This window comes from Ovis aries, chromosome 19, assembly GCF_016772045.2.
Source record: "Ovis aries strain OAR_USU_Benz2616 breed Rambouillet chromosome 19, ARS-UI_Ramb_v3.0, whole genome shotgun sequence".
NCBI lineage: Eukaryota > Metazoa > Chordata > Mammalia > Artiodactyla > Bovidae > Ovis > Ovis aries.
In genome coordinates this window covers 51,837,857-51,864,597 of record NC_056072.1, presented here as the reverse complement: position 1 = coordinate 51,864,597, position 26,741 = coordinate 51,837,857, and the positions used below count along the sequence as shown (strand labels likewise).

Sequence of the window (26,741 nt, the reverse complement as noted above, 5' to 3'; positions counted from 1 at the left end):
AATTTATAATCATGAGGCCCCAGGTCACTGTGGGCCTCATGAATGAAGCAGCTTGTCCTTAGAAGCCTGAAGATACTGACTAAATCCCTGAGAAAATTTCACCTGGGGCAGATGCTTTGAAAGAGGATGCTCATTCTCCTTGCAGCCTACCACAGCCACTCCCTCTCACTCTGGGCCCATCAGTTCAGTTCAGTTCAGTCGCTCAGTCGTGTCCGACTCTTTGCGACCCCATGAATCGCAGCACACCAGGCCTCCCTGTCCATCACCAACTCTTGGAGTTCACTCAGACTCGCGTCCATCGAGTCAGGGATGCCATCCAGCCATCTCATCCTCTGTCGTCCCCTTCTCCTCCTGCCCCCATCCCTCTCAGCATCAGGGTCTTTAACAATGAGTCAACTCTTCACATGAGGTGGCCAAAGTACTGGAGTTTCAGCTTTAGCATCATTCCTTCCAAAGAAATCCCAGGGTTGATCTCTTTCAGAATGGACTGGTTGGATCTCCTTGCAGTCCAAGGGACTCTCAAGAGTCTTCTCCAACACCACAGTTCAAAAACAATAATTCTTCGGCGCTCAGCCTTCTTCACAGTCCAACTCTCATATCCATACGTGACTACTGGAAAAACCATAGCCTTGGCTAGACGGACTTTAATCAGCTAAGTAATGTCTCTACTTTTGAATATGGGCCCATAACCAGGGTCAAATCTCAGCATGCTCTAGGACAGTCTTTGGGAAACTACACTCCATGGGCAAAATTTGCTCAGCCACCTGTTTTTGTAACAGCCCACAACCTAAAACTTTATAGACTAGTTTTAGGTTCAGAGCAAAACTGAATAGAAAGTAGATTTCCCAAATATTCCTGTATCACCAACCAGAAGGCTCTCCTCGCATCAAAATACTCACCACCAAGGTACATTTGTTATAATCAATGATCCTATACTGACACATCATCACCCAAACCTCATTTTTCAATGGTTTAAAAAAATGACACCAGGAAAGAATATTCTGAGAAATTCACATTTCAGTGACCAAGTAATAAATGGGCACAGACACACTCATTTGTTTACATACTGTCTAAGGCTACTTTGGTGCTACAGCAGCAGAGCTGAGTTATCTGCTGACAGAGACCATATGGCCTGCAAAGCCTTATATACTTATATCTGGTCCTTTATAGATAAATGCCAAGCCAGGTCTAGGATAACAGATGTTCCTTATGAATCCTGAAGGAAACAGCCTGCACAGCAAAAAAAAAAAAAAAAAGACTCTGGTAATAATATATTGGCAGAATCTTGGGGACTAGGTGTAGAAATAGTTTCTAAGGACATTTGACCAAGGAGGGTAGAATATAATTCTATATTTGGTCTTTAATGTGTTAACTTATGCAGCTAAAAGTGGCTCTAAAAGCTTGCTCAGTTAGGGAAGAAAAAACTCCAGTCTGGTTTATACATGAATCTGCACAGACACAGCACTCGAGCCCCACTTCAAGGTAACCCTGAAGGACAATGCTGAGAGAAAATCCTCAAAGTGGATGGACCTTTGAGCGGAGCATCTGGCTGCCACTCTCCATGGAGTGAGACATGGTTTACCCTGATTATACTATTGTACCCCACATCACTAATCATTTAAAGGGTATCCACTGTAAAGAGAAAAAAAGTCAAAGTATTAGTTGCTCAGTTATGTCAGACTCTTTGCGACCCCATGGACTGTAGCCCACCAGGCTTATCTGTCCACGAAATTCTCCAGGCAAGAAAACTGGAGTGGGTAGCCATACCCTTCTCCAGGGGAACTTCCCGATGCAGGGATGGAACCGGCACTCTGCACTGCAGGTGGATTCGTTACCATCTGAGTCACCACGAAAGCCCACTTATTGTAAAGGAAGACCTTAATAACCAGGCTGACAAAATGACTCTGTGGACATCAGCCAGCCTCTTGGCTCAGGCACCAGAGTGCTTCCTCAATGGATCCACAAAAAAGTGACCACTGTTGAAGGGAGAGAAGCTATGTATGGGATCAACAACATGGGCTTCCCCTAAATCAAGTTGACCTGGCTAAAGTTATTGGCAAGTGTGTCCAACTTGTCAACAGCACAGACTCAAACTCAGCCTCCCATAGGGTACCATTCCCAGGGAGACTAAGTTGATTACACCACACTTGAACATCATGGGGAGACTGTGGGAGCAATTAAGGAGACGCAGAAATTTGTTCTCAGTGGACTAGAGATGTATTCTGGATATAGATTTGCCTTCTCTTCCTACCTTGCTTCTGCCACTGCTCATGAAATGCCTGATCCAGCATCGTAACATTTCATACAGCACTGCTTCCAATCAACAAGGCATTTCACAGCAATGGGGGGGGGGGGGGGGGCGCGGGGAACAACTCAAGCCCAGAGAATTAACTGGCATAATCCCAGCACATCACCCAAGATGGCTGGCCCAATTAAAAGATGGAATAATCACTTACTCAATTGTAGTTTCAACTGGGAAACAACACCCTAAAAGAATGGGGGTAATGCTTTGAATCAGAGAACCTTATAGAGTGCCGTCTCCACAACAGCCATAATATGTGGATTTGAGAATCAAGGGGAAAACACTATTGTGTCCAACAACTGACTCATCGAATTTTCACTTCAAGTCCTGACAGATTAGAGTTCTGCTAATTTGAAGGTTTTAGTCCCCAAGGAGGAAATATACCTACCATCATATACAACAGTTTAATTGAACTAGAAAATGAGACTCCTACGTGGCCATTTGGGACTCCTTACTCCAGTGAAACAATGGGCAGGAAAAAGGGCTACTGTACTTCCTGAGAGAATTGAGCCTCATTATCAGAGGTAAATTGGATTGCTGCAACACAATAAAAACAAAGAGGATCGGGTATGGAACCCAGTGGAGTCTGTGAGGTAGCTCTTAATACTTCCATGTCAATAATAAAGGTCCACAGAAAACTAGGACAATTTATCCAAAAAAGCCCATACTACTGATGAAATGACAACTTGAAATTCTAGATCATTTCACCAAGAAAAGAATTTCTACCAGCTGAGGTTCTGGCTGAGGGCAAGGGAACCACAAAATGGGTAGCTGAACAAAGAACTCAGAGATACCAATTCTGGTCTTGTGACTAATGACAAAAATAAGAACTGTGATGGCTCTGTATATTTTCTCTTTGTTATATTCTGTTTGTGTATTCCAATAATTTTCTTTTCTTCTTCTTTCCATTATTATAATTTGTCAAAGGTTGACTTCACAATCAGCCTCTTGAAAAAAGAATATTAAACACTGCCACTGTGATTTGAGGATTGCATGCATAGCATGACTATAGGTTCTGACCGTCTCACTTTGGGGAAGGATGAAAGCCACCTCCATCATATGAGAGATAGTTATATCTTGTTAAACGCAAATGTAAGAGTTGTTCTGTTGGTATATGAAAGCTCAAATATATGTAGACAAGTACAGATGGGTACTAAGAAGTCAAACAGGTAGACTGTGCCAGGTGTCACTGTATTCCCTCAGTTCACTCAGTCTCCATTCACTGCCTTGCTTGATAATGGAGCCGGACCCTGTAAATGTGTCTCCTTTGCTCATTGGCATGATATAAAAGTTAGCAGAGGGTGACGAGGAAGGGGCTTCTGCTTCCAGTGTGGTTTTCCATCTCCTTGCTCCTGTGATGCTCTGCTGGTGTGCAGAACATCCAGTGGCACTCATCCGAACATCTTTTAACGGGTACTCTCATGAGCATCTTCTCAGGCAAGTTCTGCCAGTGCCCCAAGCTGACTTCCCGCTGATTCAGCAGCACGTCCACATACAGCTTCCTGTTTGCCAACCTTGGTCTATATTTCCTCAGCAAACACCCAGTGAAGACATCCAAGAAAAGAAACTGGCTTTGGAGCAGGAGGGCATTCTTCCAAATTTTTCTTTACTATATACCCTGCTTCAGTCTAGGGTAGTTGACTGCTCCCCTATACCTGCCATTTCCGTATCCTTTAGAATAGCAGCTGCCAACTTTCTGGCACCAGGTTTTGTGGAAGACAATGTTTCCACAGACTGAGGGTGGGGTGGAGGATTTAGAATGATTCAAGCAAATTATATTCATTGTGTACTTTATTTCTACTATTATTACATTGTGATATGTATTAAAATAATTATATAATTCACCATAACTTGTCACTCACTGATAGGATTTTGATGTGAGTGTGCAAGCAACTGATTTACCATGGGCTCTGTGCAAATGTCTCTGCTAATGACAATCTGTATTTGCAGGGGCACCCCAGTGTGAGCATCACCGCCTCAGCTCCAGCTCAGCTCATCAGGTCTCAGAAGAAGACATGTGCAGTTCACAGCAGGGTTTGTGCTCCTGTGAGAATCTGATGCTGCTGCTCACCTGACCAGAGGTGGAGCTGAGGCAGGAATGCAGGTGATGGGGTGTGGCTGGAATACAGAGGGAGCCCTGCTATCTCCTCTGCCGAACCCTTCTGCTGCAGCCCGGTTCCTAACGGGTATGAGTCCCTGGCCTGGGGTAGGCAGGGCATCTGCTTTCAAGATCTCTTTATTTATTTTTTAAAATTTAAATTTATTTATTTTAATTGGAGGCTAATTACTTTACAATATTGTATTGGTTTTGCCATACATCAACATGAATCTGCCATGAGTGTACACGTGTTCCCCATCCTGAACCCCCCTCCCACCTCCCTCCCCATACCATCCCTCTGGGTCATCCCAGTGCACCAGCCCCAAGCATCCTGTATCCTGCATCAAACCTGGACTGGCGATTCGTTTCATATATGATATTATACATGTTTCAATGCTGTTCTCCCAAATCATCCCACCCTCTCCCTCTCCCACAGAGTCCAAAAGACTGTTCTCTTCAAAGTGAAGTCGCTCAGTCGTGTCTGACTCTTTGCGATCCCATGGACTGTAGTCTACCAGACTTCTCTGTCTATGGGATTTTCCAGGCAAGAGTACTGGAGTGGGTTGCCATTTCCTTCTCCAGGGGATCCTCGTGACCCAGGGATCGAACCCAGGTCTCCTGCATTGCAGGCAGACGCGTTACCCTCTGAGACCCCTCAGTAATTAATTCTCCATTCCCACTACTGTGCGGTTTCTGACTCTTGACTAGGCCTTGATTGGTACAGATACTGAGAATTAAACCACTGAGATGGCTAAGAGTGAAAAGTTCTCATCACAAGGGGAAAAAAAATTCTGTAACTAAGGGTGGTGACAGACACTAACCAGAGTCTTTTGTGGTCATCATTTCACAACCTACACAAATTCCAACTCATTATGTTGTACACCTGAAACTAACAGTGTTTTACATCAATTATACCTCAATTTTAAAAAATCCATAAGATGGTTTAAATCCACATTACAAAGAAAAATGGGGAGAAGAATAAGCAATGTTTATCTCAAAGAACACGAATCACAAGGCACCTGCTCATCTCTAAAAGGGCTGCCACGTGCAGGAGAGCACACTGCACCTCTGCTGCTTGGCACCAACCCCGATGACAGCTGCAACAGCAGACTGGCTCTTTACTCCACACAGAAAAACCAACAATCAGAAATACTATCTTTTATTAATCAGAAAGTGTAACTCTTCAATGACGATCACTAAGAAGACTAATGTTAATACTTAAATTTATAATCTACACAGCTTTGCATCTTCTCAGCTCATTTCAAATTGCTGTAATCTCCACTGGAGGATCAACTGTCCCAGATTTTGGCAGTGACAAAGTCCTAAGTTAATTTCATCACAAGAAACAAAACAAAGGCTCTTCCTTTAGCGTGCCTGGAGTCTTTTCAAAGTTTCACCTTCAATTTTGTCCTCCGGAAACACAGAATCTCCAAAGACAAAGGACACTGAATGTGCTCTAGTTACATCCAATAAAAAATACACACATTTAGATAGGAAAGGGAGCTGATGACCTAACAGAGAATGATTTATTGGCAGCACTATTTACTAGGTTGGACTTGTAAGAACTGTCTATGTGGATGTTAATCATTATTACATTTATTAAACCTCTAATTAATCATTTTACATTTATTAACCCCTCAAACAGGTTCAGTTCAGAAGCTCAGTCATGTCCGACTCTTTGCAACCCCATGAATTGCAGCACGCCAGGCCTCCCTGTCCATCACCTACGCCCAGAGTTCACAGGTTACCAAGCACTGAAAGTATTTTCTGTCCCCTAATGCAAACAATTCTTTTATTACTAGTTCTCCTGTTATACAGGAAGAACTTTGGGCTTGAAAAGGGCAAACAACCTGCCTAAGAGAGCAAAGTTAGCAGGTGATAGATCTAGGCCTGCTCTTTACACAGCTTTCTCAAATGTAAACAGACCACTAGAGGGACTTATTTCCTGAAAGACATGTACCAATAACCTGTCAAAAATCACTGCAATTACATCTGACCCTGCTCTTACCATTCCCTATGTGAGTCCTGAAACAAACAGAAAGAACCACCTACTCAGAGAAAAATGCTGGTGGAAAAAAAGAAAAGGAAACATAATCAAACCCTTATGAAACTTCACAATATACAAAAATTTAAGCCAGGTAATCTGTTTAAACACAAAATAGCAAGGTGGCCCACTCCTCTTCAACATTAAACAGCTATTATGGTCTAGCAGTTTGTAATTTTCTCAATAGCACAGGAAGTTCATAGCACAAGTCTTTATTTCCTGCCACATCTCTCAAATGCTACAGAAATGTAACAACGGATCTATGGGCCAAAGTCTTGATATGCTTGAGAATGATGCAGAAATCCCCTCCTCCACTGCCAGAGGGGTTCCGAGGGCACTCCTCCCCCAGAGCTCGCCTCTCTGCTCCATTGTGAGCCCATTAGAGCCTCCTCCCAGCCTCTACCCTTTCATCTTAGCAGATAAAACGCTGTCAATTTAAAACAGACTCCTTCTGTAGAACCACATTTCTTTCCTTCATCTTTAAAAATAAAAACAAATCCACATTCAACAAGACTGCCCATTCAATAGCTACTGCGCACCTACTCTATGCCAGACACTGGTCTAGGCCACAGCAGCGACCAAAGCAAAAGCCCTGTCCCTCTTGTAACATTTATCTTCTAATGAGGAAAGTCAGGCAATACTAATTAAATTGTACAAATGATAAAGCAATGGGTGCCATGGATAAAACTAAAGCAAAGTAGGAGAGAAAAATGGAAGGGGTACATTGTCGGGTAAGATAGAGAAGACCTCTCTGAGAAGGTGGAGGGTGAACTTAAGTGTATCTGAGGGAAAAGCATCCCAGATAGAAAAATCAACGAATGCTCAGACCCCAGGGCAGGGGCCCACCTGGCTTGTCCAGGAACTCTGGTAAGAACAGCAGGGAAGCAAAGCTACAGGGAAAAATAAGGAAATGTGGTCACAAGGCCTTATGGCATCTGAGTAAGGACTTCAGCTCTTACTCTGAGGTAGGAAACTCCTGGAGGATTCTGAGCAAAGAATAACATGATCTATGTACAGGGCCAGGCTGGGTGTTTTTGAGAATATACTATAGGGAGCAAATGAATGCAAGGAGGGAGACTCATCTGGGAGGTTGTTACAGCAGTCAAAGTGAGAGGTGGTAGCTCAAACCAGGGAGAGAAAAGGAGGGGAGGTGAGAAGCGGTCGGTCAGGTTGCAGATCTATTTTTCTGACAAAATAGACATGGGATGCCAAGACAAAGAGAGGATAGGGGAAGTCAAACATTCAGCCTGAGCAACTACAAGAATATTCTATTTCTGTTTAATGAGCTGGAGAAGGTTTTGTCTTCTGTTTGTTTTGGGGAGTGGGACAGAAGTTCAGTTTAGGACCCCTCAAATCTGACATGTCAACTCTACATCTAAATGGAGATTTCAAGCTCTAATTTCAAATTTTCGTAGTTTTCATCCAACCTCCTCATGGAATTTAACGAGTATTACATCTGTTCTCACAAGATGTTCCTTAAAACTCTGGTTAGCATTTAAATAATGTTTATAAATTTGGGCATTTCTCTGCACAACCGGAAAAATTAGTACAAACTCACAAGATGGCTAATACATAAAACATTTCAATTCTGATGAGGTCTGTAAGTACACGATGGTTACTTTGAAAAAAAATTTTCTTAAGTGAGCTAGTATTGTTTATTTATTTATTTTTACCATTCTTAAATGTACAGCTCACTGGCATTAAGTATATTCAAACTAATACACAACCATCACTGCCACCCATCTCCAGAACTCTGTACACACTGAAAAACAACTCCCCATTCCCTGCCTCCTCTCAATCCCTGTCAACCATCATTTTACTTTCTGTCTCTATGAACTTGACTACTTATATACAATACCTCATGTAAGCAGAATCATATAAGTGGCATCAGTGTTTACTCTTTTGTGACTGGCTTTTTTCACTTAGCATAATGTCGTCAAGGCTCATCCAGGTTGGAGCACATGTCGGAATTTCCTTCCTTTTTAAGGCTGAAGAATACTCTATTGTATATCCGCTTGTGGTTCAGCTGGTAAAGAATCCACCTGCCATGTGGGAGACCTGGGTTGGGTCCCTGGGTTGAGAAGATCCCCTGGAGAAGGGAAAGGCTACCCACTCCAGTTTTCTGGCCTAGAGAATTCCAAGGACTATATAGTCCATGGGGTTGCAAAGAACCGGACACGACTGAGCGAGTTTCACTTTCACCACTCTATTACACACTATGTATATATCACTTGGGTTGTATCTACCTTTTGGCTATTAAGAATAATGCTGCTATAAACATGGGTGTGCAAAGTTCATGCTTTTATCTGGGTATATATCCAGATGCGGGCTTGTTGGTTCATACAGTAATTCTATTTTTAATATTTTGAGGGCCTACCATACTATTATAATGGTTCCACCATTTTGCATTCTTACCAGCAATGCACAAGGGTTCCAATTTTTCCACATCCTCATTAATACTTGTTATTTTCTGTTTGTTTTAAAACAACAGCCTAGATCCTAACAAGTGTAAAGCAGTATGTCACTGTACTTTCGATTTGCATTTTCCTAATGATTGGTGATAATAAGCATCTTTTCATGTGCTTCCTGGCATATAAGCCAATATATGGAGAAGTGTCTACTCAAGTCCCTTGCTCTTTTTTATTAAGTTTTGTTTTCACGTGGTTGAACTGTAGGAGTGTTTTACATATTCTGGATAATTAACTCCTTGTCAGATGTATGTTTTTGCACATATTCCCACTCCATGAATTGCCTTTTTATTCTACTGATAGAGTCTTTTGATGCACAGAACGTGTTTTTTTGGTGGAGCCGAATTTATCTGTTTGTACTTTTGTTGCTTTTACTTTTTACTTCTGTACTTCTGGTGTCACATCCAACAAGTCGTTGCCAGATCTAATGTCATGAAGCTTCTGCCCTACGTCTTCTTCCTAGAGTCTTATAGTTTTAGCCCTTATATTTAGGTTTTTGCACCATTTTGAGGTAATTTTTATATATGATATAACGTAGGGATCCAACTTCACTCTTTTGCATGTGACTTCCAGTTTTCCTAACACCAAGACTATCTTTTCCCCACTGGATGGTCTTGGCACCTTTCTCTAAAATCATTTGACCATATATACAAGGGTTTATCTCTGGGCCCTCTATTCTATTCTTTAGTCTACATGTCTGTTTTTATGCCAAGAGCACCACTGCTTTAATTCCTGCAGCATTATAGTAGATTTGGAAGACTGAGAGCTCTAACTTTATTCTTTTTCAAGACTGTGTAGGCTATTCTGGATCCTTTGAGATTCCATGAGTGTTTTAGGATAGATTTTTCAACTTCTACAAAAAAAAGTAGTTGGTATTTTCAGGGAAAAAAATTCTTTGAAAAAACTTTTTTCTTTTCTATTATGATTTTTTTTATAAGATACTGAATGTAGTTCCCTGTGCTATATAGCAGGACCTTGCTACTTATCCATTCTGTGTATAATTGTTTGCATCTGCTAATCCCAAACTCCTAATTCAGCCCTCCCCCCACCTCCTTGGCAACCACACGTCTGTTCTCTCTGTCTGTGAGACTTCTCGCTTCCCTGCAAGTTCGTTTGTGTCATATTTTCAGACCTCACAGGTATGTGGTATCATATGGCACATGTCTTTCTCTTCCTGACTTACTTCACGTAGTATGATAATCTCTAGTTGCACGCACACTGCTGCAAATGGCATTGTTCCATTCTTTTTATGGCTGAGTAGAATTTCATCATATGTACGTGCCACGGCTTCTGTATCCATTCATCTGTTGCTCGGCATTTAGGTTGCTTCCATGTCTTGGCTACTGTAAATAGTGCTGCTATGAACAAAGGGGTGCATATACCTTTTAAATTATTTTTTTTCCAGATACATGCCCAGAAGTTGGATTGATGGATCCTATGGCAACTCTATTTTTAGTTTTCTGAGGAACCTCCATATTGTTTTCCACCGCAGCTGTACCAACTTCCATTCCTACCAACAGTGTAGGAAGGTTCCCCTTTCCCCACACCCTCTCCAGCATTTGTTGTTTGCTGACTTGTCAGTGATGGCCATTCTGACTATGTGAGGTGGTACCTCACTGTAGTATAGTTTTGATCTGTGATAATTAGCGATGATGAGCATCTTGAACTAGCACTTTGAATCTTCCCACCAGTGACTGATATTTCACTACTGTTGCTGTAAGCTCATAGTTGGAGTAATCACGTGTATACATCCTCTTATCCACACCCCATATTCTTTCACAACAAATTAATTTTTGAACAGTGTAATGTAAAAAGTATATAAAATTATTATTATTTGAATTTCTCCTCAAAGCATTAGGACGGGAGCTCTAAAATATACCAAGCAAACACAAAATTGAGAAATAGACAAATCAACAATGATTGTTCGGAGACTTCAATATACCACTTTTAATAATGAATAGAATAACTAGGAAGAATATCGGTAAGAAACAGAAGACCTGAACAATATTATAAATCAACCAAACCTACCAGACATTTATAGAACACTCCACTCAACAAGAGAACAACATACATTCTTCTCAAGTACACATGGAACATTCTCTAGGACAGACCATATGTTATGCAATAAAACAAGTCTGAATATATTTAAAAGGACCGAAATAACTCAAAGTATGTACTCCAATCACAACAGAATGAAATTAGGAAATGGCAACAATAAGTTAACTTGTGAAATTCAAAAATATGTGGAAATTAATAACACACTTCCAAATTACCAATAGGTCAAAGAAATCACAAAGGATATTAGAAAATACTTTTAGAGATAAATGAAAATGAAAACACAATACTTATGGAAACCAGAACTTATGAGATGCAGCTAAAGTACTGCTCAGAGGGAAATTTATAGCTGCAAATACCTTTATTAAGAGGGAAGGAAAAAAAATCATGTCAGTAACATAACCTTCTATCTTTACTTAAAGAACTAGGAAGAGAAGAGCAAACTAAACCTAAAGCAAGCAGAGGAAAGAAATAATACAGATGAGTGTGGAAATAAATGAAATAGAAAAGAGAAAAATAGAGAAAACCAAGGTGACTCACTGAAAAGCTCAATTTAATTGACAAATCTTCACCTAATCAAGAGAGAGATGACTCAAATTACTCAATTCAAGAATAAAACAGAAGACATTATACCAATTTTATAGACATAAAAAGGTTATAGAGGAACACCAAGAACTACAGCATGTCAACAACTTAAATAACCTAGTTGAAATGGACAAACTCCTAGAAAGAGAGAAACTGCTAAAACTGATTCATAAAACATTAGGAAATTCCAAAAATAATGGTTAGTTACACAGTTTCTAACAATTAGGCTTTGAAATCAGTTTCATGGTAGATGAGAGTTCAGTTTTCCCTGTATAGAACTCAAGGATATCATCCTCTATGGTGAAGTATAGGCAGAAAGATCTTTTGTTGAGTTAACTTCCTGGTCAGTTGGACACCACTTGTGCCCTGCACCTCTCACCCTTTAAATTCTACCCAATAGGAAAAAGACCTCTTTGTCCACAGCAGTGACAAAGTTAGTAATACTTGATTTTATTGGTTTTTCTTTTTTCCTTTTCACTTTTTACAGTCTCCCACTCTTGTTTCCCAAATCACTTCTCAAAATAAATTACCTACATGCAAAAAGACCTTTGCCTCAAGTCTAGATTTTCTCCCAGAAAATAGTGTCTAAGAAAGGCTTTAAACAGGACTTCAAACGTCCATTCTTTCCAACTGACTTCTGAAGATTAGAAGATCTACTGAGACAGGACACTGTGGTAGAAAGAGCATAGGACTTCTTACCAGACTAGGTTCAATTTTGAGCTCTCTTATTTAACCTACTTCAACTTCTTCAAATGAAAAATAAATACTGCTATACAGTAAAAAGCACTCTACAAACTTTAATGTGCTTTACAATAATAAGTTACCCTTATTATTAACAAGGTGAATCAGACAGAAAAATATGTTCATGTCTAGATTCAGGTAAAAAATACAAGATCAACTTACAGTAGCTGTGTGTGAACGTTAGTTCTGTGAGTAAAAATTTCTGGTCTCTGATAGTGTGGCTCTATCTATAATGCATTAATTTTTCTTAGAAAGGAGAATGTATTCTTTTATTACTTACAGAATTACAAATAAAAAAGAAAATATCCTATTATCGACATATGCTTTCTGGCATACGGTAGAGTTTCATGCCACAAAGAGAAGCAAATCATATAAACAAACTTAAGTTTAAAAAGTGTATCAGAAGCCTGTACTCACTCAAAGCTCAGGAAGAAGCTATTTGGTTTCATTTAACTCCAACAGAAATAGAAATCGAATGGCTCACTGTATAATTAAACGCTGGGTTGGATGAAGGTTCTCAAGCTCATTACCTGAGCTGCTTTCAAGGGAGTCCTAAATACCCGAGAAGTAAATGTAACATGTTGTGTTAATGGGTACGTGTGGATTTTTCTAAGAAGTTATTTATTTTTACCAGAAAATAATAAACAACAACAAAAAAAACTTTTAAGAAATACTAGATGGGAAAAACAAAACAACCAAAAGAAATATTAGGAGCCCTGGTGTGTTTCCAACACGAAACTCGTATCTGTAAATGAAAAGAAAAAAACTAAAAACTAAAGCTTTGTTTTCAGGATTTGAGCAGGGGCAGGGTGGAATGGCTGCCTTGCTATGTCTACATCCAGCAACACAGCGTGCAGCTTTATGCTGAGGCTTCATTTACAAGATCTAATGGCAGCTTATGGGTTGGTTTCAATAGCTATTCAAAGACTCTAACATTACCGATTTTTCTGTTTAGATTTTATATTTTTGATGGCTTAGAACTTTTCTAACACAAAATCCTTTGCATTTCATCTAATGATACAGGTGACAGGAATGAAAAACACCCAGGACGTTCTCAGTGTCATGACATTCTAACAGAGCAGTTTTGCTGTTTGTTTCGCTGCTGGGCTGACCTGAGGTAATGGTGGCATCACATTCAGAAGAGTTATCACAATAAAAAGCCACCCCCTCGGATCACAGTGCAAACACTGGTAACACTGCCGTTTGTGGAGCACTCAGTGTACTGCATCCAGCCCCCAACTGTAAATAACTGTAATCTGCCTCCATGGCAGCAGATTTATTCTACAAATAATTTTCGGTTAAATCTTATTAAGCCTTCACTGTAATGGAAACAGCATCAAAATAAAATGGAGGATAATCCAGGTTTATGCATGACTTAGAAATAAAACTAAAAGTCTGTGCCTGCCCCACCTGTCCTATGTGTTTGTCCAGAACCCTCTCCAGCCTTCCAGCTCTACCATATTAACAGGTTAATAAAGAGGAAGAACCCAACTGAGTCCAGGTTTCATCTCACTTTCATCGAAATGAATACACTAATAAAACACAAGGATTGCCCCATCATGAAGAGTTTAATCGTAGGGTACCTATAAGGTCAGTCAGGACTGAAAATTATTCTTTATAGTATTTAAATTACTGTGCTTCAAAACTAAGAATCAATTACTGAGCTCTCAATGAAAGGAAACCCAAGAACAAAAAATTGATCTTTCTTAAAAAACAATAACTGCTTGCCAAGCTAACAAAGTTTATTTATGCCTTACCAATTACCTTAGATATTCTCTTTTCACTGTCTTAATTCAGTCAACATATTGCATTTGCAAATCTATCTACTGTAAAGAAAACACTAACCAAGAATGGCTAGGAAATTGGGCATTCCATTAAACTTTTCCCTGATACAGACTACTAAATGATCAAACAATATGGTTACAAAACTGAAACACTTCTGAATGTAACACATTTTATTTATCAATTCAGAAGGCATTTTAGGAAGAATGTAAATGTGAATTTTCATTAGACTAAACAAAATTTAAGTGTAGCATTTAGAAAGTATCTTAACAGTAATTGATATGCCATGGAATAATTTTTGGAATAACATATTGCTACCTTAGGGAGATACTAGAAGACAGAGGAGCCTAGAGTGCTGCAGTCCATGAGGTCACAAAAGAGTCAAACACAACTTAGCTACTGAACAACAAACCACAAATTGCTTACTCTGCCAACTATCTTACTTATCAGATGCTACAAAATATCAAATAATTATTTCAGTTTCTTAACTCTTATAGACTGCAGATAAAAGAGTACATTCTGTCTAAAACGACAATGTAAGTGAAGGTAGATGGCAGAAAGTAAAAAACCAATTATGGAATTATTATGGGTCAAATTAGAAGCTTTGTTAGACCAAAAAAAGCACAAGGGTCTTTATTTACAAATCTCATGTTCTGGTCACATTATACTTCAATACTTAAGAACCCAGCCAAAATCCAGTCCATATAGTGTTAGTGTAAGATGTTTATTAGCGTGATTTATTTAGCACAATGATCACATAAAAATGTTCCAATGTACAAAACCACTGAAATCTATAATCACAAAAAATACAAACTTAGGTGTGTAAATAAAGTTATAAAAATATTATTTAAAAACAAAGCTCTACATTGGGCCAAAGAAGAATAAGAGAAAGAAAGAGAGATTGCATATAAGAGACAACCATTTCAATAGAGCAACCTTTATCAGTCTGGCAACCTCACCAGTGAGATCCTGGGCCATTGGGTATGACCATCATAGCAATACAGCATTTTATTACAGGACTTCATATAAAGCTATACATGAAATATTACATATATTTCCTTCAAAATGAAACATCCAAGTGAAATACAGCTAACAATATATATGAAAGTTTAGCTGGCTATTAGTAGAAATTTTCAACGATTCCATAAATTCAAAATGAAAACATATTTAGAAAACAAAAACAAATTTCAGACAAAAGTAAATATGACAAAATGGAAATTAAAGTGGAATAAGTCAATGTCAATAATGAAGCGTGAGTGTGTTTCTGAACACAGCCTTACCACAGGGCTCGCACCCAGGCTTTTCTACCCATGTGTTACCTAGACAAGCTGCAGAGACTGTGAAAGAAGTGAAAGAAGGATGTCAAGTATGACTTTTTAAAGTTACCACTATCAATTCTGAAAAGTTCCTTTGCCAGAAAAAAAAAAAGAAAAAGAAAAACATATGAGAAAGAGTTATGTTTTATTAGATGTTCTAATCTCCTGTGCTATTTTTCAGATTTTTCTCCAATGGTAAGAGTTTTCATATTTATCAACTGCTTAGAAGCTAAGGCTAAGCACTTCCTCTAAAATGTGCCTCCTGTGACTGTCTTCTCTCCAGAATCCACAAAAGGAATTCCTGGCAAAGGAACAAACCCTTGTGACCACAGGAGGGAACACTTTCTAAATTCTACAAGTCACTGCAGAGACTTGGTTTAAACTTTCATAACATTCTCTCACATCCCAAATGTACTCTTGTATCAGAGGATCTAAATGTTCATCTTGAAATCTTCCTCAGAACATAGTGGTAAATATTCAATCTGAAACAATCAGTAGCTTAGTGATTATAAAATACACATAGTCAGTAAGAGGACAGAAAATTTTTTAAAGAGTATCTCATATTCTAGATCTTAAACCAGAACTCCTCTACAATATCAAAGCATGGCCCATGCTTTATATTCTACTTTTAAAAATGCAATCAAAGCCTATCATTTGAAAAGTTCTACAGTGTATGTCCCAGATGGTTTCAGATTTTTTTAGCTATTATTTTGGAAAAATGAGGAATGAGAAAAAAGAAATTCCAACTGGGACAATCCTCAGAATGTGTAAAAATAAATGGTAAGGTTTATGGTAAAGGACTTAACACACAAGTCTTCACATGTGACCCACCAGTTCCACCTCAGGCTGCACAAAGACACTGCCAGAGTTCTAAAGCAGGCAAACTCTGAACAGAGCTTGAGTCCAGTCAGATAATCATTTCATTAGAAACCTGGTAACTGGTTGTAGTTCTTCAATGTGTTGCCATTTAACTTCTCAGGTTGCTACAGAAAGCTATTTTCTATCTATATCAACATCCCAATATTCTAACAATACAGGATTCCATTTTCCTTAACTTACCAAGTTTCTTTTTTTTTTGATAGCTCATGATCAAGCTAAGAAAGAAATTTTGGATATGAAATTCCATACATAATAACAAGGCTGTCAAATTTTTAGGAGAATCTAAGTCTGCACAAATAGATTATAATTTCATAACAGAAACAATTTCAGCCCAACTTGCAAATAACAAAGGATGATTTCATTTGAGGAAATATTTTTCGAAGTTTAATCAGAACTACTCTAAATTAAAAAACTTTAAATTAAAATAGCTATCATTATTCAAATGTTAGTAAGGTGGAAAGAAACACAGGTAGCCTGAAGGATGAGTCTACCCTAAAAGCAAGCTTACAGAGGGAAAAAGGAGAGGGAGAGGGAGGTTCACTGCAGTACTGGTGGAGTCGATCCCTTTTTGAAAGCACACCATCTCATTTGCTGTTACAGCACCCTGATTCAGGTTGAAGATCGGAAAACCAAATGAAAAAGGCCAACTAAAAATGTTTAAAGAAAAGAAAAATGTGTGACTGAATTAAATGATAAAATGAGTTTTAAAAGAGAATGAGAAATAAAAGACACTGGATGACCCTCATAAAAACACTAGGATTAAAAAAAAATCATCTGGTACTTTGAGCTCACAAAGGGAAAGCAGGTTCCATCAAGCCCTGCGGAGCACAAAAGGAAGCAGGTGGTTTGCTCAGCAATCAGCAGAAATGGGCCCCGAAGAACTACCCTCAGGTTCTTCTATATCGTGTCCAGGAAGGAAAGCAAAGCTCTGCAAAATGCTGAAGGTTTTACAAGTGTAACGGTGCTTAGGAAAGATCACTGGTCTGGTGTTGCAGCAGCCCCAGTGTTGAGAGACACGCTAGGCTTCTAGGAGGAGAAAAATAGAAAGGGAGGGAGAAGTAGGAAGGGGAAGGAAAGGACGGAAAAGCACAGGTCATTAGTAAACAGCAAGTTCAACATAGCAAGATGCTCATAAACCCTTATTCACTGTCAGCAGAGCAGGTGTGCTCTTAGAACTACAGATAACACTCTGAAGGAAACAAAAATGGGAAATTTCAAAACGGCACAAAGCTACATGCTCCAGTTAGTGAGGGCCAAATTAGAATGCAGTCACACCATGCTCCGAAAACATGCACTCTTTGCCCGCTTCCTACCCCTTCCCAGCCCCAGTGAAACATGCATATTTTCAGTAAAGCACCTGCTTTAACATAGTCAAGAGGTCAAATTCAGAAGACAGCATCTCCCCAGGTGTGCAAACTATATTCTACACTTTGGGCGGGGAGGTGTCCAAGAGCAGAAAGACCTGCTCCCATAATGGCGACAGACAGTTCATAAACAGTCAGGTTCTTCTTTTGATGCCACAGAACTAGTCTTCAAACAGTAAGGGTCAGGCTGCATGTTTTTCCTGTTTTGTTTTTCTTTTTTTCCCCTTGCACTATTAAGCTGTGGCAGTGGGGAAAAAACTGCTACATCAAGTTTAACTCTCCTCTGGTCAGACCTGACATCCTGCTAGAGAAGAAACCTACTCTAGTGGCGATAGTCATTTCCTTATCAGATGAAAATGGAATTCATTCTTCCCAATGGCTAACCAAATCAATCCCCCTTTTTTCCCCTGGTACTGCCTCCTTGTTAAAGAAAGTGGAATCTATTCATTTTTTAAAAGTTTATGTTCAAACTTCTTCTTCGTTAGTCATGGGAATATTTCTCTAACTATTTTCTTAAAGCCTTTCTTAAAGCTTATATAGATCTTTGCTTTCTTCAAAGCAGGCACAGAAACAGTCAATACCACATATGAACTAAGATTATTAAAAAAAAAAACACAAAGATTTCAGTTCACAAAACAGAGAGATAAGTAAATTTGCACTTCTTGTTGTTTCCAGCTTTTAAAGTAAAGTGTTCCTAATTAATGAGTTGCTAGTAAGGATTTACTGTCACTGGGTCAAACTAACATTCATAAAAATAGAACCTGAGTGGAGGGAGGGGGGAAAAAAAAGAACCTAGTCATCAATAAACCTAAGGTATAAAGATGTATACAACATTTCTAAAGGTCACAGGGTCAGGATAAAGAGTAAATCCTAGAATAACTGATACTGCTAACAGAAGGCTCTGCGTAAGCCTTAGAAACTAAGAAATCCCTCGATAACTCAAGGCAGGACTTCTAAAGGCTGAGGTAAGCACGCAAGAAGAGAAACACAGCCACGGCTAGTGCTGGCCTCCCTACAGTAATGTGAAGCAAACGTTATATGCCCCAGTTAAACAGAAGTCTTTTCATTTGGGTCAACAGCATCAGCCTGATTGTTCAATTAAGCAAATTAAGTGCAACTATTTTAAAAAATTCAGTATGGCTCTCATATTAGCTACCTAAACAATTTATTCACAGAATACATCCCTGTGGACCCTGCTACTGCTTTGAAAATTTTGCTCACTACAAATATACAAGGGGGAACCACAGTAACTCTGCGCTAGCCCTGGTAATGGGCTAGGCATTACAGACAATTTCAAAGTAACAGTTAAGGGGAAAATAGAAAGACAAAACAGACTGAGGGCCCAAGAGAAAGGAAAGAACTCTCGATTTCCAGCTCACAAGTTTCCTAACAGTGAGCCATGGAAAGCAAACCAAGTGCAGTCAGGGACAAGACCTGCTCAGAGAGTTGCGGCAGCCAAAGGACTCCACACTACATATTCTGGTGATGGTCATTCTGCATCAAAAGTCTATTATTAAGATTGATTCAACTCTCGAGTGGTACAACTGTAAAAAAATATTCACAGAATATCAAATGAAATTCACTCTCTCCATTGTTGGAAATGTTATGGGGCAAGTTGCCCTGGATTTAAACACAACCACCAAGAATAAAAGTACCCTGACAAATAATCCATATGCTTCCACTAACAATCCTCCTCAAAGGAGCTGATCAAGGTGTTAGGTGTTTACCATGACTGTCTCACCCACACATTTGAGGACTCCTGGGAACCACTTACCAGTGACATCATTCCGTTCTATTCCGTGGTCACCGTTGGCGAGCACTGTGGCTTGAGAAGATGGAGTACCTACAACGACCATAAAGGATAATTACCCACTCCGACAGAAAAATGAAAAACAGATGCCACTGCTGTCTAAGTACTAGGATGTTTGTCACTCCTCATAACATTAGCTTACAGCAGATAAAATCTGTCCAAAATTTAAAGATCAAATGAAAGGAAATCCAAATACAGAGAACAGAACTGAGTCATTAATTTCTACGACATTCAAACTCTAATAGGAGCCACAACTACAGGAGAAGCCTTCCTTACAGCAAGTCAAAGTCTTTCCTGCCCTGTACGTTGTCAAAGACTATCGTTATACTCAGTAAACTACCATGAAGAACCAGTGGTTTAGAACCAGTGATTCAAACCAAATTCTCCAAGGACACAGACTTCCCTGGTGACCCAGTGGTTTAGAATCTACATTCTAATGCAGAGGATGCAGGTTTGTTCCCCGGTCAGCAACTAAGAACCGATGCAACCAAAAATAAAACAACTGCCACATAAAAAGTCTAAGGTCCCATCTCTGCTTCTTTACATGATGATTACCTGGAGGTCACCTGCAGTACTTCTGGAAGCAGTGGGCTTTTAAAAAAAAACAACAGCTATTCTAATAGACCATGTGGGCTTCCTACGTGGCTCAAGGGTAAAGTATCCACCTGACAAACCAAAGATGCAGGTTCAATCCCTGGGTCAGGAAGATCCCCTGGAGAAGGAAATGGCATCCCCCTCCAGTATACTTGCCTGGGAAATTACATGGACAGAGGAGCCTGGCGAGCTACCGTACATAGGGTAACAAAGAGTCGGACGCGACTTAGTGACTAAACAAAAACAACAATATACTTGTGTCTCATTTCCTAATAACTTAGGATACTGAGCATCCTTTCATATGTTTGCCGGTCTTTCATTTTCTTTGATGAACTGATTTTTTTCTTTGATGTTCAGATTTGGGGGACTATTTTTTTTAATTGGGCTGTATATTTTCTTATTATTGAGTTTTGAAGATTCTTTATTTTTCTGAATACAAACCCTGATCAGGTGAGTTTTGCAAATATTTTCTCCAATTAAAGTATTTTTCCAAAAATATATACCCAAAAAACATGTCTTCATTTTCTTAACTGTGTCTGTTGAACAGCAAAAGCTTTCCATTTTGATAAAGTCTAATTTACCATTTTTCCTTCATGTTTCCATGCTTTTGGTGGGGTATCTAAAATATTTCTCCCTAACTCAAGGTCACAGGATTTTCTCCGATGTTTTCGTCTAGAAGTTTTATGGTTTTCATTTAGGTTTCACACTGAGCCCTTTTTTATGTGTTGTTACAATATGGGTCTAGGTTCATATTTTTGTACATTGATATCTAATTGTTCCTTTATTTCACTGATTCCTTTGCACCTTTGTTGAAAAGGTGCAACTGACCATATTACATGTAGGTCTGTTTCTGGACTCTCCTGTTCCACTTATCGATAAACTTACCCATCTGCCAGTACCACAATACAATTAAAATACAATTGATAATTTTATTTTATAAAATCTTAAAATGACATCATGTGCGTCCTCCAAATTAGGTCTTTTCCAAAATTGTGTTGTTATATTTTAATGTTTATGCTTTTCCATATAAATTTGAGAGACAGTTGTTGATTTATAAAAAAAAGAATTCTGATGGGATACTGACTGCTCTTACTATATAGATCAATTTGAGGACATATAACCTTTCTGAAAGGCTCTGACTATATCTAACATTCAGCAACCTGCCTAGCTCTGCAGTTAGCCTGCCAACCCAAGAAGCTCCTGCAAATTCTCTTAACCTCACAGATTTTTCATAAGACAAGTAGAAGTCTAGAACACATGCTACTAAAATATGAAATGCAAGAGTTTACTGTGGAAGACAACAAACTACAATGTCCAAATTTCTGGGTTGCACAAACCCAATGCACACAAAAAATCTTTCATATAAACTCACTGAAAAGATCATGGAAAAAGCAAGAGAGTTCCAGAAAACATCGATTTCTGCTTTATTGACTATGCCAAAGCCTTTGACTGTGTGGATCACAATAAACTGTGGAAAATTCTTCAAGAGATGGGAATACCAGACCACCTGATCTGCCTCTTGAGAAATCTGTATGCAGGTCAGGAAGCAACAGTTAGAACTGGACATGGAACAACAGACTGGTTCCAAATAGGAAAAGGAGTATGTCAAGGCTATATATTGTCACCCTGCTTATTTAACTTTTATGCAGAGTACATCATGAGAAACACTGGACTGGAAGAAACACAAGCTGGAATCAAGATTGCCGGGAGAAATATCAATACCCTCTGATATGCAGATGACATCACCCTTCTGGCAGAAAGTGAAGAGAAGCTAAAAAGCCTCTTGATGAAAGTGAAAGAGGAGAACGAAAAAGTTGGCTTAATGCTCAACATTCAGAAAACGAAGATCATGGCATCCGGTCCCATCACTTCATCGGAAATAGATGGAGAAACAGTGGAAACAAGTGTCAGACTTTAGTTTTGGGGGCTCCAAAATCACTGCAGATGGTGACTGCAGCCATGAAATTAAAAGACACTTACTCCTTAGAAGAAAAGTTATGACCAACCTAGATAGGATATTCAAAAGCAGAGACATTACTTTGCCGACTAAGGTCCGTCTAGTCAAGGCTATGGTTTTTCCAGTAGTCATGTATGGATGTGAGAGTTGGACTGTGAAGAAAGCTGAGCACCGAAGAATTGATGCTTTTGAACTGTGGTGTTGGAGAAGACTCTTGAGAGTCCCTTGGACTGCAAGGAGATCCAACCAGTCCATTCTGAAGGAGATCAACACTGGGATTTCTTTGGAAGGAATGATGCTAAAGCTGAAACTCCAGTACTTTGGCCACCTCATGCAAAGAGTTGACTCACTGGAAAAGACTCTGATGCTGGGAGGGATGGGGGGCAGGAGGAGAAGGGGACGACCGAGGATGAGATGGCTGGATGGCATCACTAACTCGATGGACGTGAGTCTGAGTGAACTCCAGCAGATGGTGATGAACAGGGAGGCCTGGCGTGCTGCGATTCATGGGGTCGCAAAGAGTCGGACACGACTGAGCGACTGAACTGAACTGAAATCTCAGGTAACAGAGGAACAACTAGAGAAAAACCTAAAAGAATAAGGCAGACTAAAAAGAAAATATCAATTAACTGGAACAAGAGGAGGAAAATAAAAGGAACAAAAGATAACAGACTCTTCTTAAATACCCAGCATGCATCATGCACCATGCTAGGGTTTCACATATTGTGTTTTACTTATCAAGAGAGAGAACAAACATGAGCTAGAACATATTTCACATAAATAAATCCACACTCATACAGTAAGCTTATAAAATGTATTCTTCCTAGCTCAAGAAAGAATGCCTATTTTCCAAAATCCACCTCAGTTTAAAACACAAATTGCAAAAAGAAAATAAAATGTAGACTACAGGAAAATGCATATTACAAAATGATATCATCTTTGGCTGTAAGCATGATGAAATCTTTTTTAAATTTGATAATAGCCCATGATGGCAAAGGTGTAAGAAAAAGGGTAAGCTCATACACCGCTGGAGAAATATAAATTGAAACAAACTTTTAACAGTTTACCAAATTTTGAAATACCAGTGTAACAATTCATTTTAGGTAGGTAGTTCATGAAAAAGATATAAAAGTACACAAAATTGAACGTAACTGTTATTGTGGCATTGTTTTAAAAGTAACAAATGCCTACCAGGAGATTCACTAAGCTGTGAAATAAGATGCAGCTATTAAAAGAAATGAGGTAGCTAATATGGGAAAATTTCAGGATGCCAAATGTTGTTAAAGAAAAAAGCACATATATTAAAATATAATCAGGGACTTCCTTGGTGGTTCAGTGGTTAAGAATCTACCTTGTAATGCAGGTGACAGAGGTTCAATCCCTGGCTGGGGAACTGGATCCCACATGCCTGCGTGCTGCAATGAAAGATCCCATATGATGCAACCAAGATCTCACACACTGCAACTAAGACCCAATGCAGCCAAATGAATAAATATATATATATATATGAAATCATGTTACTTTTTAAAAAAGAAAGGCATAAAGTAAAAGCAAGTATGACATAATAACACTATGAAAAACACACATAAATAATCAGGAAAAATATGGAAAAACATATACCAAACATCACTGCTAACTGCTAAGGAATGAAGTGCAGGAAAACAGAGACAGGGGATTAAAAGGAAGACCTTCACAGATATAAACTACTGTTTTAATTGAGCACCTTAAAGAGTGGACAGATACCAGACTGAAGCACACAGGCCAGCTTCAACATGCTATCACAAGCAGTCAGAAGTAGCAGGAAAGATTGATTTTTTTAAAAGGCAATAAAAGATCTAGAAATCAAGAAGGGTACCCCCTAGCAGACCAGAAATTACAAGAAATATCCAAGTAAATGAAGCAAACAGACCACCCTGAGAAGAAACCCCCGCCCAAAGAAGGCACAGGAAGGAAAACAGCACTCCTTGGAGGTAACTCTAGCCTTGGAGACAGCCGCAGCGGTGGGACTTCAGGAAAAGCTGCCACGCCAGTCCCGACTTCCCCCATGCTCTCCCTCCCTCACCCACAACAGTCAGCTCTATGCCAAACCCCAGCGGGAAGACACTGAATGCTTTGGCACAGGAGGAAGCCTGCTCACCAGGTGGATGGTGAGACCCGGGGGCGCTGTGGGGGAGCCCCACGCTGCACCGGCAGCACCACCACACCCGCCAGAGGCAGGTGGCAGCAAACAGCCGAGTGTCACAGGGAACCTCAAGACCGAGCAACTCAGGAAAGCCACTACCAAAAAAAGACATCACAGCCAAAGAGAGCAAACGGTCACCCAGGGAAACAAGGCGGACACAACTAGACTCTTAAAAAGGAGTATGTTATTTTCCTCTTAAGGATGAAAGAAAATATCACACATCCATGAAACAAAAGCAAGCCCCTAAACAAAGTGATTATCTAATGATTAACAAATCCTTTCCAGGTTAGGGAGTTTCCAATTATTTGATTTTCCAAAATTGAAAGAGGTCATAATGAGGTTGTTGTCTGATAGGACATTAAAAATAAATTTTAATACTGAGTTATGGAATTCTTAGCATAGAACTCAAAGAACTGAATATATTGCTATAATAAAGCTTCCATTCTCACATAGGAAGCTGTGTGAATAGAGCTTTTTGGCTGTTATTATCTATGAAAACAACAGGAATAAATATTGTTAAGTCCTTTCCATAGTAGCCAAAAAAATGGTTACTCACAGATTTAGAATCTAATCAAGGAAAAATAATACAGCAAATAATCTCACTAGAAAAATACTTCCAGGGAATACCCTGGCAGTCCAGTAAATAAGACTCTGTGCTTCCACAGCAGAGGACCCAGGGTCAACCCCGGTTAGAGAACTAAGATCCCACAAGCCGAGGAGCAAAAAAAAATAATAATAAAAATAAATCCAATCAGATTCAACTATTATGGTTGGTAATAATTTGTCAAAAATTGTGACAAAGGTCACAACTGGGTACTACTAGTAATTGTGATGATACATCTCTTCTGGACCAAGTTATACTTAGGATCCTTTGGTTATAGGAACTTTTTACATCAAAATTTAAGTTTACATACTTGTTACAGAAATATGATAATTTACCCCAGAAAAAAACCTTTCAAGTTTAAAAATTTATTCCATTAGGATAAAAGTCTATGACAAATGGAATAGAAATGAGGGTTCAAGGGATCAAAAGAAAGATTTACATTTCCAATGATAAAGAACAGCTTGCTCATGCATTTTTTAAGTAAATGATAATAGGAATCAAAATGCTATATTATTTAGAAGCATTTGGATACATTTAAAGGACTGATATAACTATTATTTTATGTGGTAAAAGTGAAACATCCTGAAAATTACATACTTTCCAACAATGTAAACTTCTGCTTAAAAAATTTAGATGTCAACTTAAAAATGTACAAAGAGTACAAAATTTTTGAGAATTCCCACATGGCTATGTGACTAAAAAGTTTCAAGATTGCTACTGTAGACAAATGCAGAGTTACAAAGAATGGTTTATACATTCTAGCAGAAAAATTTCCAAGTGGCAAAGTAAACAGAGATTGAACCCATTTGTTTAAAACTTACAAATTTCTGTTTGTAATTTACATAGTAAATAATCCTAAAAGATCTACTTCTTCTTAAAAAATAAATAGATAAGTCAGAGTTAGGGGAGATTTTCACTTATTTGAATTTCAATTTTTTAAACAAAATGTTTACTGTAGACTAGTTTTTTTAATTTACAGAAAAATTGTGATGCTAGGACAGAGATTCCCATATACCTACACTCAGTTTTCCCTATAAGAAAAGATGGCCAAAAGAAGCTGGGTTGTTTCCAAAGCAAAGGCAGATTGATATCTGATGATAAAGTCATATAATGTTTGCCCGAACATTCCTGTCTACACCACACTCTGAAATGTCTACTCTAAACCACTTCTATTCTCTTCAAAACTATAGCCCTTTCCACCTCCATTTCTCAGCATTATGACCTCACCTCTTTCAAAGAAAATAGGAAGCCGAGCCAGAAGAGATTTCCTGCCCCTTCGACCACCACACACACAAACCTAAAGCATCTGCAATGGAACGCTTCTGCCCGTACCTGTGCTTCCTTCCAAAGACAAGCTTCTTCTCCTTCTAGTCTTGAAATCAGATATTATCACACCCCTCTCAAATCACACAGCTCTTTATTTGCTCTTTTCTTTTGGCACTTGACTACCTTCACTAATGAACTGTAAACTCCTTGAGGTCACAGCTTTGAGGTTCATTTTTTTCTCCTTAATAACACAGCATTCTCAACAAACAGTTGCATACAGAATCAATGAATGACTGGAATAAATGTGACTGTCTGTGTGTGTACGGGGCAGCAGCAGGGGACAATAAGGAGGGAGAAGGCAAAAGCAGCAACTCCTAAGTAAACCTTCAATTTCTAAACACAAAATTTTAGAGACTGTAAAACACTTTACTTTAGAGACTTTAAAACACTTTAATTTTCTAATTTCCTTTACAGTGAAGTTTCAGTGTTATAATCAAGGGAATAAAGCTATTAACAGAAGATTTCAAATGAGAGCAATACCAGAGCCCATGAGTCACGTGCTATTTCCTTGTTTTCAGGACCAGACATGCCATCTACACAGGGGAGGGAGGAATACTGCTGTGGCTTCACAGAGCAATCTTAACATAAAGATGCCTGAATCATATCCATAAATTTAACTGTAAGAAATAAATGC

The 26,741-nt window shown here is 39.0% G+C and overlaps 1 protein-coding gene across 30 annotated transcripts in view; it reads right to left on the bottom strand.

The window, feature by feature from the left end:
• The window catches only part of MAP4 (microtubule associated protein 4), a 156,107-nt gene that overhangs the window by 59,236 nt on the left and 70,130 nt on the right, over positions 1-26,741 (bottom strand). For 23 of the 30 annotated variants that reach the window (XM_060402561.1, XM_060402563.1, XM_060402565.1 and 20 more), the window contains exon 3: positions 19,409-19,477. The exons of the other annotated variants lie outside the window; for them this stretch is intronic. In XM_060402561.1, coding sequence (XP_060258544.1) covers positions 19,409-19,477 — 69 coding nt within the window. The remainder of the gene's footprint in view (positions 1-19,408; positions 19,478-26,741) is intronic. 30 annotated transcript variants of the gene reach the window in all.